Below are 15,094 nucleotides of genomic sequence, written 5' to 3' on the forward strand. Positions count from 1 at the left end.
CGAGAGGCTTTTTCTTTTTCTTTGCTTTCCTTTCCCCGTTTACTCGACGAGACACGGATGACGGTGATTTGAGATACCCCCACCTCTTTTCTTTTCTTTTCTTCCTTTTCCTTTTTTGCGTCGTTCTAGTTTTGCCTTTTGATCTCCGGCCTCTGCTACTCTCAGACGCAGAAAACAAACAACTCAGCTGTACATACAACGGCGTTTGGATCATGCATGTGGCAGGCAAGACGGAATGAGGATGGATGGGTATCATGACCAGCTGAGAGGACCGCCAGAAGACTTTGCTACGGAAAATAAACACAAATAAATCACACTTGTCGCATAAATTGCCCCACCCAAACTATATATACTCGTCTTGCTCGCGACGGGTTCCATGTAGACGCTGTCTCTCTTCACCAAATCGCATCAGTAATGAATGCACTACCGTGACCAAACCCGCACTCACACCCTGATAATCAGACGGAATCTTAAATTGGGAGGGGGGGATGTTTCATTCGACTACATGTCATATTGTGGTGAGTGGCCAAAGACCCAGGCTGAGGATGCATCGACAAAGTAAATAAAATACAGGTGACGATGAAAACGACCGCTTCCAGCCAGCCTCACATAAGTGTTTGATCGCTTTGCTCCCATTTCTAGACCCAGACAGCGCCTCCATCCCTAGACCCCTCACGCTATAACCGTCCCGCAATAGTATAAGACCGCTTTTCTCCCTTCTCCTCCCGTGAGGAAAGCTCCATAGATGCCGATTCTCCCAGAATCATGTCGACATGATGTCAAAAGCTGGTCATTTCTGGCCGTGAAGGTGACCTCAAGCCACCGTTAGAAAAATGCTCCGTAGTTCCAACCTATCCGAGAGTGCCTCGTATTTGTTTTTGTGCAGATAGTCAGTCAAGAATAAGGGTTAAAAAGAAGAAAGATCCGTCAGGCAACTCCGCTCCCTTGCTGTGACGTCGCCACCACGGAGTGGCAATTAGCCAACCACAACAACGAAGACGCAGAGAAACAGAAAAAAAAGTAGTGGTATCTTGAGGGTTAAATGCGATCGAAATGAGAATAGTGGGAGACGAGTTCGAAATAATGTAAAACGCTTGAGCAGCCACAGGTCGGCCTCTGGTTACTCCCGTATCGATGTCATGCCGCCGCTACTGCCGCCTTCCAGGAGAGGTTGGCTCGGAGGAGGCATATTGTTGTGGCTTTTGGAAATGGAAACCGTAGTGGCGGGCGTTGTGTTTCCAGATGATCCCTCGCTGGGCCGAGCAGGCGTGCTGCTCCTAGCCTTGACTTCGTTTTGAAGCTGGGACGAGTGTATAGGCGAGTTCGATTTCTTGCTTTGGGCGTCGGCGTTTCCACCCCCTCGGGACGAGTTACGCGGCGAGACCCGACCAACCTATTCCTGATTAATATCGTAATCCTCCGGTCCGTCCACTACAGAGGGCTCAGTGCTTCTCACCTGCTTTGCCCATCGCAGGCCACAACTGTTGCACAGGTCTCTTTGACCACTAGGCCCTCTGCGCCATTCGGGCGTGTTACGTGTATGGCAGTTGGCACAGTCGCGGACAACGTTGCCAACCCCCTTTCTTCTCTTTCTCTTCTTCTTGTTTGATAGCAAACCACCCAGTTCCTCGGCAAGGATCCTGTTGACCTTCTCCATCTGACGCAGTTCAAACTGCCAGCTAGAGCATTTGGTTGTTCGAAGCTCGTCAAAGATGTTGTCATCCGAGGCCAGAGCTGCCTCCTGCGAGCCCGGCATAGTCTTACCGCCTGGTACCGACATGGGGCCGGTCTTTGTTAAATCGGTATTTTGGGTGGGCTGCGAATTTGGTACGACCTGAGAAGTGGATTTGACGCTGCCAGGCGGCGTAGCCGCCGGTGCAATGGCCCTTGACGAAGCCTTCAAAAGCTTGGTCTGCGCCAGCAAAAATGTCGGCTTCTGGCCATCTGCGGCGTCTCCGGGATACAGGATTGTTTGCGCTTGAAGGACTTGGCCTCTTCTGTTGTGGACTTCGTGCTTGCATGTAACAATCTTACCCCTTCTTGCCTTTTCAATCGCGCGACCAAACTCGGCGCGGCTTTCTCTGCGCATCAGCTCCTGCATGCTGGTACCAATGAGGGTGTCTGGCTGTAGATCGAGCAGAGATCGGATGTTGGACGAGACGAAGAGGAACATGCCAGATGCCGAGATCTTTGTCCATAATTCACTATCGCCGATGCCCCCATGTGCCTCCAAGTCTCGCCGGCTCAAGGCGAAGACGGGCCGTTTTCTTCCTACCAGAATGATGCACTTTCTGCCCTTTCCATGTTCAAAGAAAAGTGAGCCATGGCTTTCGAACCACGTGTACCCGCTTTGCTTCCGTCTGATGCGGAAGACAATGTTGACCGAGTTGCCAGCGGTGGCGTCCTTTAGCTCTCGGGTTACGGGAACAATGTCTGACGGATGGCAAACGGTTGAAAGAGAATTGCCAACCAACTCGGTCGCGTCGTACTCCAGCACCTTCTTACAGGAGGGAGAAAGGTATAGGAAGAGCCCCTTGAGAGATAGGACGTGTACCACGTCATCGGTATTCTCCAGTAGCATCTTGTCCCAAGACTGCTTGTGCCAATCAGACACTACGCCCTTCGGGTTGAACTGCTGCAGTAGCGTGGAAACATCGTCGACACCAAGCGTCTGTCCATTCTCGGGTTCGACTGTGTTCACAGTCGGAGGTGTCCAGATGTACTGGCCAATATCGCTGTGCTTGTAATTGACTTTGACGCCGCCGGCCTCCTGGCCTTGAGCGATGGCATCCGGGCACTCTACAAGATCGATCTGGAAGCCGACGAAGAAACGTACTTCGTTGGGGTCGTCCCAGGGGATGGGAATCATGGTCAAGAGGTTGAGAAAAGGCTTTCCCCCCTTGCGATAGTTGATCAAGCTTTGCTGGACCTCACGGCCCTCGGCGATCTTCTTCTTTAGATTGTACACCGATGCGTCGTCGACAAACTCGCGCTTGGAGCCGGCCTCCACCTTGCCGTCGGGTGCCTGGAGAAACCGACAGTTTTGACCAACGATCTCATGGCGGCTATAGCCCGTCAAATTCTGGAAGTTGTCCGAGACGTAAATGATGGGACAATCGTTCAATGAGACGTCGCAAACAACGAATGCGCAGGACATGTCCACGGCACCCAGGTGAATTTCTGGGTTCTTTCGTGTCGCCACGTACCATAGCGCCCGAAGCATGTCGAAGCCGCTCTTGGAGTAGACGTTCTTCTCTTTGGACTCGGCGCGAGGAGTCTCGGGTCCCATGACGGGAGTAGTCTCTGCTGTGGGGGGTGCGGCAGCTACTTGGCTTGCCGCCATTGAAGAGGGTCGGTTGTTAGGGGATTGTGATGATGTCTGGCCTGAGTTGCTCGACATCTCGCGCGATAATGAGGATCGGGTTGTCTGAGAAGGACCGTTTGAGAAACTCAGAGGCTGGCCGTTGGCTCCAGACGAGTTGTCTCCCGACTGCTGGTATTGCTGGTTCATATTCATAGGGTCGTTGTCTCCATCATCAATGTTTAGTGGAGTGTCAAGAGCACTGTGTGTTGCAGTGCCGGGTGTATCATCAGTGCCCATGTCCATAGTCATATCAGCAGTGTTTGTATTGAGGGGGTTCGGGAACGCGTTGGCCATTGAGGTCTGAGCATACATGCTCATACCGGATGTTGTGGGCATGGCAGAGACCGACATGCTAGAGTAATTCGGCGGCATCATCGAGCGCATCATGTCGGGTGAAAATGTGGTGAAGGCATTCGTTGGCGACATCTGCAGTGCGTCCTGGGCGGAGTATGCATCCATGGGACCCGGTACAGATATGTTCCCAGGCACGTTGTTGGGCATGGTACTATCCATACCGTTACCCATCGGGCTAGCCATGGTGAAGTCGGCGTTCATCGCTGGGTTCTGGAAAGGATAGTTAAGCATCTGGTTATCGTCGGCGCCGAACTCCATCATGGATACTCTTCTGCTAGGGCCCCCATTCTGACCGGTCTGGTTCGAGGGCATATATGACTGGGTTATACTGCGACGACGTTGAAGTTCATGATGATTACTTTGGATGATGTCGTCGAGAGAATCGCCCGTGTTGCCTCCTCTGCCGCCACCGCTCATCATGGACATGGCGTGACCTTGATTCATCTGCTGGTAGCCGTGGCCGCCGGTCTGACCTGCACCCTGCATCTGGCGTTGCTGAGATTGTTGCGACATCTGTCGCTGTAGCTCCTGGGGAGTGAGCTGTGAGTAGAAGGCCTCCATGGCGAGCGCATCGGTCTCGGAGAGACTTTCTCGTCGTATGAGGGTCCAAGATCGTCGACCAATTTTGGTGGGGTTAAAGGTCGTAGAAGTGATTTTTTCCCCGGGCTGTTCAGCCGTCCAGCTTGTACTTTTCTCTTCCGAGGCGCCGGCTTAAATGGTGCCACTTGTGCATCCGGTCGGGGATGTGCTGTCCCGTTGCGACCCTGGATTATCCAGCTGGGAATCTATAGGACTGTCGAGTGATATAGACGGGAGCTTTGGCTGGGGGGAGAGGAGGTTGTTCGCCGTGGCAAAGGCAGGTCAGACGATTGAATGTCGTTCCGGTGGTGTATTGCGATGCGTCGGAAACTCCGGTTCAGTACAGGACGAAATGGAGCGGCGCGGTCGTTGACTCGGCGAGGAAGAAACAACGGCTTCGGCGGAAGGTGTCGTGGGATTGCGTTGAGTAGTGGGCGAAGGCGTTTGTCGGTTGAGACTGGATGTTGGTAGAAAGTCGTCGTCTGAGCCAGATCGGATGTGTTGCGGGGAGGAGAAGATGGAGATGTTGACGGTCCGATGGTTGCAGCCGGTGGTGGAAAGGAGGGGAGGGGAAGAATTGGGGGCGCGAATGGCCTTGGATCGCCCGTCGTAATACCACCCCTAAAGGTGGGTGGGTGGGTGTGTGTGTGTGTGACTGTGCAAGGAGAGGAAAGTGTGTGCGTGTTGGTGGTGGTGTGCGTGTGTGTGTATATGTGGGTGTGGGTGTACGATGATGTGCCCGCAGTGCCTTACCTACTTAGCCTTGGCCTGATGTATCTTCTTTGCAGTAGTAGCCTAGTAGGCAGGTAGCAAGAAATGTCCCTGGGAGGAGTGAAAGTTTTCGGCGTTACCGCTGTCTCGCAACTACAGACGAGTTTATTGTTCAATCTGGGGAGTGGATTTTAATTTTTTTAATCTAATTTTTTTCTTTTCTTTTTTTTTTCTCTCTCGTTCGCTCGACCCGAGGGATGGGGCAGGACTATGGTTGAGAGACACGAGAGCAACGAAGGGAAGAAGAGAGAAAGAGATGGGGGGAAGAGTAGAGACCCAAAAGAGGAGCCTTGGGCTGTAACGTGCTGGGCAAGCGAATAGTAGTCACGTAGTCGGCCTGCTTGCAAGGACATGGGAGGGCGGAAAGACCAGGCATTGCCGGGTTGTATTTTCCCCGGCATTTAATATAAATAATATCGAACAACTAGTGTCTTTTGGATCTTTTCTTTTTTACGTCCGATTCTTCAGCTCCGGCTATTCTCACTTATTAAACCCGGTACCCAAACTGGATTCAGTGCATTCGTACCTCACTCAGTGAACCCGGGTATGGTATAGTGTGTACCTCGTGCGTCCTCATCATCGTCTTCGTGGGTTCGAGATTGGTCTCGTTCCCTGCTGTCTGGGCTTGTTGAGTTTCCAACTTGCCCAAAGGAACCAGGGTGAGATAAGACCAAGCACGCCAGGAAAGGCGCGGTTATCACCATGCGTACGGATACACAAGGTAAACTACCTACGGTAGATGGATAGAGCCAGGCTAAGTGAAGACTCGGTCAGCAAGAGGAGCCCGGCAGACGGGTAGCTGCATGGGTCTCTGCCCTCGTCCTGGGTTTCGCCTAGCCTCGCCGCGCCGCGCCGCGGGTGCTGCACCTGGCGGCGAAGGGTATCCGCAATGGCTAGCATGGGGCGAGGGAGAGGAAGGTTTTGCGGCCGTGACACGTGCGGTGGCATCCATCGTCTGAGGAAGGAACCCGCGTCGAAAGGTCAACAACCAGCACATATCCAGTAGCCCAGGCAAGGAATGTTCAAGCGTCTAGTGTAGGTACAGTAGGTATCTTGGGTAAGAGAGATGAGTGTGTTGAGCGTCGTCGTCGTCGTCGTCGTCGTCTGCTGTCACAAACAGAGCGAAATGGGACATGTGCGCGTGCTCCGGCTTGGGTTGGTTGGTTGGTTGGTTGGTATATCTATCTACACGTACGTGTACACTACGACTGGGTAGGTAGATAGGTAGGTAGTACACTAGGTATATACCGGCTACCGGGCTCTGGATGCACAAGCGTTTCTGAAGAATGCGTGCGGCTTACTCGACAATCACTGTGGAATGAATGGGTGGTGTTCCGAGACCCAAATGGCGTATTTAGCATGAGGGCGGGATGATGACGGCATGGGCGCCAAGTACCCAGCAGGACTCGGGTCTCCATAGTGGGTCCTATCTGCTGAGAAGTGCCTAGAAGTACCATAGCCACTCGTCAGATCCGATATCTGCTAATTCTTGGGCTAACGGGAAGGGGTATTACGGCCGCCGTAAGCAGTAAGATTTACTGGCAGAAACAGGGATCCAGTGGTGGCAGAAGTAGGGGTTTGTCATGTATATTAGAAGCAAATTAGGTGGGAAGTGTGAGAAAGGCTAGCAAGCAGGCTTGTTATGGTTGCTAGACGTCTTCTGTTGGAGATTGACCGCCTTCTTTTATAGGACTAGCTCAACGGGCTGCACTATACCTTATATAGTAACCGCGATACCTTTTCCTGTTAGCTCCAAAGCTAGCAGATGTCGGATCTGACGAGTGGCTACGGTATTCGGTATCCGCCCCACTTTGGCGTACACCCCCATTCTGAGTGGAGGAGCTGCGACCAACTATCGACTAGGGAGTGCCATTGAACGGGCGGGCGGGCAGCCAGCCACCCACATCAGACAAAGAGCACACAGACTGCCAGCAGTCTTTTGTACAGGCATGGTTGCCATATGGTACCGTATACCGTAGAAGATATGTATCCGTAGTTGGGCAGTCAAACTCCAACCCGCTCGCGGTAGCTACGGACAAGCTGGAAGGCCGATGCCGATGCTGATGCCGATGCCCGAGCAAATCGACTGCCATCAACGGCGGCGGTAAGGCCATGTCTCCAAACATGCATCCCAACCCCCCGAGTCTAGCTTTCGGCTTCAGGCGAGCGGTGCCGGTGCCGATGCCGATGCGGGTCTCAGTGCCCTGCTCCGTTTCAAGCATTTCCCGGCCCCTACACAAAACCGTTGACCACGGCGGCTGCCTCAGAATCGATCGGTTGGATACCTACATATACACATAGACGTTTGTACAATGTAGGCACACCCAAGTAGTCAAGCAGCCGCCGAGGGGGGGACGCCAAAGATGCGACAATACACTGTAAATGGACCAAGGACCTGGCATCGAGAGGCCCATGCGACCTACCTAGTGTAGCCAGAATACTCCGTACAGGCAGGGTAGGAACTTCCTCTCCGAATATACGGTTACATGCCTACCTACCTACCCAGGAGGTACCTCAGTAGCCAGGTATCTACCTACCTACGTATCCGTACAGAGTACGGATACGGAGCAAAAGGTACTAGGTACCTACCTCTTCTCGTGGTGGTCAGTGCGGATTACTTAATACAGACAGGACAGGGGTTTGAGCAAGGAAAGTTAGTTTTAGTCGAGCAAAATCAATGTCGTCATAACCCGCAGTCTCCAGATGGCCCTGAACCGTCTGATACCAAGCAGTAAATGCTGCAGACCACACACACCAAAGGCTCCGGCAATGCTCTCATTCCCAAGCTCGGGCAACAGAACGAACCGTTGGTTCCATCCCACCCTCCTCACCTCACCACCAGCCGGTCTTTGTCACGCTAGCGCCAACATAATTACCTAGTGTAGTGCACACACAGCGCGCTGCACAGCGGAGCTGGGACGTGGCCATTCATTCCCGATCGTCAATCCTCCTCGCCCCTTTTCCTCCTCCCTTGCATAGGTAGATAGATGGGTAGGTAGATCGTGTTTCTTAGCCGGCCAGGAACCAACTCGAAACACCGCAGTTCTATATGCCATTGCTAGATATAGATACACACGATCCCAATCCCTCAATCCGGTTCTAATCGGGCCTCCTTGGCTGCAAACGCCCTTCTCCTTCATATCCGCAACAAGTACGGAGTATCCGTACCTACCTAGTAATTAGGGCACATATCCTTCCTTACCCGAGCGGCCCAAAACCCCAGCCTGACTCTGGAAACAAAGGCCGGCGCGACCTGATAAGAAACCGATCCGTCCCGCGTTGTTCTGTTGGAGCCTCGGCAGACTTTTTGTCTTCTCCTGGGTAAACTACCTACCATGGTTCCAACTCCCCTTTAGTAAGCAATCGCCTACTTCTCCACCTCAACGGGGGCCAACAGCTACCCCCTTGGTAGGAACCCACCCAGCAAAAGGAACCTACACTCCGTACACGGATGTGCACACACAAACATACCCATTTACACACACCATTAGGGATCAGTGCCCTGCGGTGTGTTGGCCCTACGCCGCCCACTATGTACTCCATAGGCCAGCAGCCCTCTGCACCCATGTGACTGACAAGCGCCCTTGACGACCCGGACGAAGCAAGGATCGACGAGGCATAATGTCTCGTCCGCCAGAAGGCTCCCTTGCACCGTTTCTAGCCATCGAGATGTGTCTCTCTCCAATACCCGTCTTATTGTCCCTTTACCCAACAAGGGCGACTAGGAAGACGGAACAGGGGGAGCTCCAGCTGCCATCTTTCGGCACACACACACATACGCGCACACGTGCATCCCTCGACAGCGCGCTTTCCCACCTTCCCGCAGCTGTTGACGGCGGCTTTTCCAGACCAGGGACCGGGAAAGCAAGCCTTGGCATGTGCTCTCGTGAGGCAGCTGCGCATCATCCTTGCATGATAAACACTTTGTGGCGTAATGATTAAAAAAGCCAATGGTGCTTTCTGCACGACAGCTGATATCTATCCATCAACATGGGGGAAACCAACGCAACCACCAGATACATCACCATGTCCAAGATCCCATTCTTGCACCTGATGCCTGTGGCAACACTTACATATCGAGCCAGGTCAAGACATCGACAGTGATAAAGGACAACCACAATGGCCGGACCCAACCCCAAGGCCTCTTCTTTCGGCCTTCAGTGCCTCCCTGGACTCACAGCGTTGAGACAGTCGAGAGACGTGTCAGGCCGGGCAGCTGGGCCGATCGGTCAAGAGAGGAGGAACAAGCGAACTGTCGGTGAGTGCCTTTGCCCATCTCATCGTCAAGTCAAAGCAAGATTTGGGGCGTCTGAGCCCCCACCTCGTCTCTCCATTCCCCCTCCCCCCTACCCCCGCCTTGGAATGGCATAGGCAGGCAACATGGCAATTCCGTTTGCCATGTTTAATCTTCCTTTTCTTTTTTTCTTTCTTGTTTTTTTTTTTTTGTCCCCCCCCCATGCGCTTGTCTCTCGCCAGTAACGTAACCGCTCACTCGAGACGCGTCCTCTATTCGACCATCCCTATCTCATACTCTAAACTCTCCATTTTTAACCCGGTCCATAATAATTTCTCTGATAGAAAGGTCGCCGCCGCCGCAATGTGACTCAGAGCTGTGTCCCGGACTGGCTCTACCAACTGTCTCATAGTCCAGACAGAATAAATCCGTGCCAGTGTGAGATGACTACGTACTACCATTCTACAGCAACGACGGCCTTGCCAGTGTGAGCATGAATGCCAAAAGGCTGAAGTGGTGCCACTTTTCTCCGTGACGTGAGACTAGGCGGCACCAGACGACCTGGAACAACTGCCGCCACCCCCCCCCCCCCGCGGATAATATACCTCGTTTCCCCAGCCCAGCCGCCTGGCCTCTTATTCCTCAACACGCCACCACGAAAGCGGTATTCCAGATAGCGAGTCTCGCTTTGGATCCAACAAGCATGGCTCCGTTCTATTCCGGTCCATGGAGTTATCCTTGCTTCTGGTTGCTCGACAGAATGCGGTCAGCGTTATGTTTGCTATAGGCATCTTCATATATATATATATATATATATATATGCCCTTGTTGAGTAGTTTACTCGGAGAGGGTTGCCGTGGATTTTCGCCCCTCTGATAGTCTACATACATCATCTACACTTCACGGAGCTGGCTTGTTGACTACACCTGTATGCATGTCTTGTTTCTCTCCCATCCTTTGCTACCCGTAAGTGGTTTGACAATGAATCATGTCATCGGCAACTCAAGAAGGCGGGACTTGACTTCCGGCACAGGTCCTCGGATTAGGGTACAGCTCATCAGCATCAATCCTAATGACGCGGCACCTCTCTCATAAGCACGGCTCATCATTGAGGAATATATCATATCTGCGTAGATTTCTATCTGCAAAAGCAACCACTCCTTTATATTATCAAGTAATATCACTACTTTGGCGCCAGCGAAGAGGGAACCGATGGCGAGAGGGAAAAGACGACCAAAGTGGTCTTCTCGCTACACACATTCACCTCCCACCCCACTCACCTTTCCCTTCTTCCTCGTTCTCCCCGCCACCCAGCTTCGCCCATGTTGGTTGGCACTTGGCTCGAACGAGGCAGCTATCCAAGTCTAGAACGACTGTTCTGGTGCACCAGTGACTTTTTCTCTCTCGTCTCAGTGCCTATGGTATCATCGACTACTATCCTCCCCCCTCCCCACCCTCTAGTACAACACCCCTCGTCATGTCGCTCACCCCGTTGGGTGCCGGTTCTCCATTTGAAGCTCTTCCAACCTGTTGCTCCAAACTCAAGAAAAGTACGCCGTGATTGCTCGTTGAGATTCGGGCGAGAACTGCTGCAGGAGTGGCGTGGGGTCCACACCCGCCTGGGACAGGAGGGCCTTAATGGCGCCAACCACGCGGCTTGCGGTCTGTCCTTGGAGAGTGTCTGCCTCGAGTGCTTGGGCGGTGAGCACGAAAACCCTGCCAGCCTGGTTTACAACAGCCGGATGTTGCCTGTGTATCGCACGTCAGCAATGATGCACTGTTTGGTCATAGGGGATGTTCACTCACTTGTCAATCAGCTCCGCGAGGTAAGCATATGCGTAAGGTGCCGCCTCCTCGTCGTTCGTCACCGGGAGTGTCTCCATCCACTGAGCAACGACGTTGTTGGGGTCTTGCACTGAGCCGGCATTGTAATGGAGAATCTTGGCAATGGCGGCACAGGCGTTCTCGGTTGCGTACACATTATCCTCGCTCCGCGCGTCAGGTACTTGCGTAACTTGGAAGAGGAAAGGCAGGGCACCACCCAGGAACTGGGCCCAGGGAAGGCCACCACGGTGCGCGGCCACGCCAATGCCGTAAGCAGCAGCTTGTCGAATGGCGGGCGAAGAGTCTCTGCAGCCGTCAACCAAAGGCTGTGTGATGAGATTGGCGTACTTTTGGCTCTCGGGACCGCAGTACTCGAGGACATCGTCCATGATGCAGAGACCCCACTGGCGCTGTGTAGGGTCGTCCGACTTCAGGAAACCCTCGTATGTGGGAAGCAGACGCTCCCAGGCCGGGAGGAAGGCTGCACCGTGATTCTTGAAGATGGCATGGAAGGCCTTGTTCATGTCGGACAATAGTGTCTGATCGTCCTCAATGGCCAACAAGACATCATCGGCGTCGTCTTCCGCATCCTCGGCCGCGACGCCCTCCTTGTCCTCGAGGCGCTGAGCCACGCGGTCTTTGTAGTCCTCGATAGCAGAGTGAACTGAATCAATAAAGCGAGAGAGATGCTCAGCAGAAAGGCACTCCTTTCCAACAACTTCAACAGACTCATAAAAGCACTGGTACATCTCGGCAAGGGTGTCAATGGCCGGCTCCGCCGTCAAGACCTCGAGAAGCTTGTCAACAGTCGCCGCCCACAATCCGTTGAGCTCGTTCGAAGGGCTTCCGTAAGTCTTCTTGTAAGAACTGAGAAGCTGCGGTACCAGCTTGGCCGAGATGAATCTGACGGGGTCGTGGAAGAAGAAGGCCAAGCCAGGAAGAGCGATCTTCTCCATGATCTCAGCCACGTATGGAGCAAAGCTGCCCTCGAGTACCTGGGCGTAGACAACCAGGAGCTCGATGGCCATGTTCTTGTCCTCCATGGTGCTAGTTCGAATGCCGATCATCTTGCCTTTCAGAGGGACGAGTTCCCAACCGTCCTCCTGCTGAATCTGCTCGACCTGGTCATCGTCATCGAGAAGCTGAATGTCAGCCTTGGCGCTGGCGAGCTCAAGAAGAGGAGGCATGACATTGGGCAGGAAGGGAAGGAACTCCTGGCCAAGCACTCTGCACATGCGGCCCCAACAATGCATCAGATACTGAGCCTGCGGGTCGTCGGGGTCCGTGATATTCTGCTGGATGGAGGCAAGGAGCTGGACGAGAGTCATGGCGTCTTGGCCAAGCCTCTCCTTTCCGACTGCCAAAGCAATCAGGGTGGCGCACTCCATTGCCTTGGCGCGAAGAAGACGGAATTCCTTGTCGTTCTCCCTCTGCAGAACACTGACCAACAGAGGCATCAGGGTATCGTAATACTTTGAGAACGCAGCCTCGGCAGCGTCAGCAATGGTTGCAATGGTCGACAGGGCCTGCTCCTGAACATAGCGCTTCTCGTTCTGCAAGAGCTGGAAGAGGTGAGCAAGGAGCTCGTCGAGGTAGGGTTCCAAGATGGACTTCTCGGCCTCCTCGCAGAAGTTGACTAGAGCAGCGGCAGCGTGCGACTTGACGCGAGCCTCGGGGGACTCGAGAACAGGAATGATGGCCTTGAGCACGCGGTCGTAGTAGTCGGTCTGCATCTTGGGCGCAAAGTCGGTGCTCATCTGGCCGAGCGCATTACAACCAGCCCAGCGGACACGAGGATGGGGGTCCTTCAGTGCAGGAACAACGAGGTCGAGGACTTGGCTGAGCTCACCAATCATCAGCTCCCGGCAGCCCTCTGAAATGGCGGAGATGGCCATGAGGGCCGCGTGCCTGTCCCTCCAAGCCATGGAAGTCATCATGCGGGGCAGCCAGTTGAAGGTCGGGGCCAGAATGGTTTGGCCACCAAGCTTGTTGGCGAGGCGATCCATGCACTGCTCTCCAGCAACGTGGTTCTGGTCGCTTTCTTCCTGGTCAAGCTGGATTCGGGTCAATATCCATACCTCCGTCGCCCAGAGTAAGGAAGCTACTCACGTCGTCAGACGCCAGCCATTCAGCGGCATCATCGTCGTCCTCACCCAGATCGGTCATAAGACTGAGACACTGGGTGATCATATCGTTGGTGTAGGTGGCATCCTTCCGGCACACCGAAGGCGCGAAGTCGGCGAAAGTAGCCATCAACTCGAGGGCGTTCTGGCGGCAGAGGTTGTCGAGTTCCTTGTCCTGGATCACGGACACGCTGAACTGGACGAGGTTGTGGAAAAGGGGCTTGAACATCTTGGGCGCCGACTCGGCCAGATCGATAAGAGCGACAAGGGCGCTGCTGAGGTCCTCGGAATCGTGTGTCTCCTTGATTGGGGGCAGGATGTTGAGGACGTCGGGAATCAGAGGGTAGAACTTGGGTTGCACCTTCTTTCCCAAGCTCCTAAAGAAGGCTGCAAAGGCCTCCATGGCGGCCAGTCGTACCTAGTTGCAAGTCAGGGAGGCTGAAAGCCAGACCGGGGGCCTTTTTCGGGTTTGTCCTACCTGCACGGAATCATCCTTGAAGCCCTTCTGGAAGGCCTGGATAATGGTGTCCTCGTGCTGTTTCTCGATAATCCCGGGGGTCGTGGCGAAGACACGGAAAGCAGTCTCGCGCTTCTCGGCGTCGGGGGCAATGCTGAGCTGGAAAAGACCGCCGAGCAGTTCGGGCCAGGAATCGTCTGCCATGGTGTGAGGTTTAAGTTTCCAGGAAAGGGAGCGAAGTGGGATGTGAACAGATTTGCGACGTACTATTCTCGGTGTATTGTCTAGCTACCTCAGCGACGGCGTCACTTATCTTATTCCGCACAGCACGCTGGAAATCGCCGCCGAGGCACTCGAGAAGCTTCTGGCGAATGGCAGCAGCTTGGTCCTGTGACAAGGACAGGAACATGTCGACAAGCTCGCCGCGGGCATTCTTGCGGCTCTTGGAGGAGATTCTGCGGAAGATGACGGCGGCAAAGGATCGTATCTGAAAGGCGGTATGACGGTGGTTAGCAGCAGGCCACAAGACGAAGGAAGAAGACGAGGGATAGGAGAAGGACGGACGAGGGGGGGTTGGGAAGGTGGAAGTATAGGGCAAAGAAACATACCGAAGCATCGGGGGCAACTTGAATCTGCTCGGCCAGGCCCATCAACAAAACCTCGGGTCTGTTCGCGGTCCAGTTGTTCTGGAGGTGTTCTTCGGCCTGGGTTCGGACGGAGTTGTCTGGGGACTGCAGAGCTTGCAGCAGCTGGGACAGCTCGGCATGGACGTCTGGGGGAAGGACGGACATGATTGCGACTGAGACGGTGTGTCGGTCGTGGTCAAGTCGAGTGTTTTGCGGTTTTTGTTGTGATTACCAGCCCCAAGACAGCCGGGGCGGTGGAGGTTTGTCGGGAGCGCGAAAGAAGATTGCGTTGAGGTAGGCCGACGCGGGGAGAGGCGGATGAGTGTTCGGCGTGTTGTGTTCTGAGGGGTACTTTTTTTACCCTTTTCGGTAGCCCCAAATGTCTCTCGACCTAAACCTTGGTGCGCCAAAGTAAGCGAGCGCGAGTCGGACGAGGATAGGGAGGAACGCGGGTATATGCAGTCTACTGGGAACAGCGACTGGTCGCAATGATGAGCATGATATGCTTCGGCAAAAGTACGTGGTGGTGAGGGATGTTGCGGAGGGAGAGGAAGAGAGAGAGGAAAGGGGGGGTGAAAAACAAAGGCACTTGCAGGAGTCAAAAAAGTGAGGCAGCAAGCCCACGATGGTGAGGGACTGGGGGGGGGGGTTCCTGTCATGGAGGGGAAAGCAAAAAATGACAATAATTTTGGTAGGTTTTTGGCGGGGCTCTTGGTGGAGGTGGGCACTCACGTCCGGTGGCCTGTCTGTCTGTCCGCCCAC

General features: G+C 54.0%; 2 protein-coding genes across 2 annotated transcripts; both read right to left on the reverse strand.

Moving 5' to 3' along the window:
• Window positions 1-1,120: 1,120 nt before the first annotated feature.
• On the reverse strand, window positions 1,121-4,279 carry GLRG_05626 (GATA zinc finger; the record flags this gene model as incomplete). Its single annotated transcript, XM_008096311.1, has 2 exons — window positions 1,121-1,393; window positions 1,457-4,279. The coding sequence occupies 2 exons, from the start codon at window positions 4,277-4,279 to the stop codon at window positions 1,121-1,123; spliced, it is 3,096 nt and encodes a 1,031-aa protein (XP_008094502.1).
• Window positions 4,280-10,843: 6,564 nt separating this feature from the next.
• Window positions 10,844-14,497, reverse strand: GLRG_05627 (uncharacterized protein; the record flags this gene model as incomplete). The annotated part of the gene is made up of 6 exons (XM_008096312.1): window positions 10,844-11,051; window positions 11,109-13,180; window positions 13,236-13,667; window positions 13,728-13,903; window positions 13,974-14,193; window positions 14,315-14,497. 6 exons carry the CDS (start codon window positions 14,495-14,497, stop codon window positions 10,844-10,846), a joined length of 3,291 nt encoding a protein of 1,096 aa, XP_008094503.1.
• Between the last annotated feature and the right edge of the window lie 597 nt (window positions 14,498-15,094).

This window comes from Colletotrichum graminicola (assembly GCF_000149035.1).
Source record: "Colletotrichum graminicola M1.001 genomic scaffold supercont1.19, whole genome shotgun sequence".
NCBI lineage: Eukaryota > Fungi > Ascomycota > Sordariomycetes > Glomerellales > Glomerellaceae > Colletotrichum > Colletotrichum graminicola.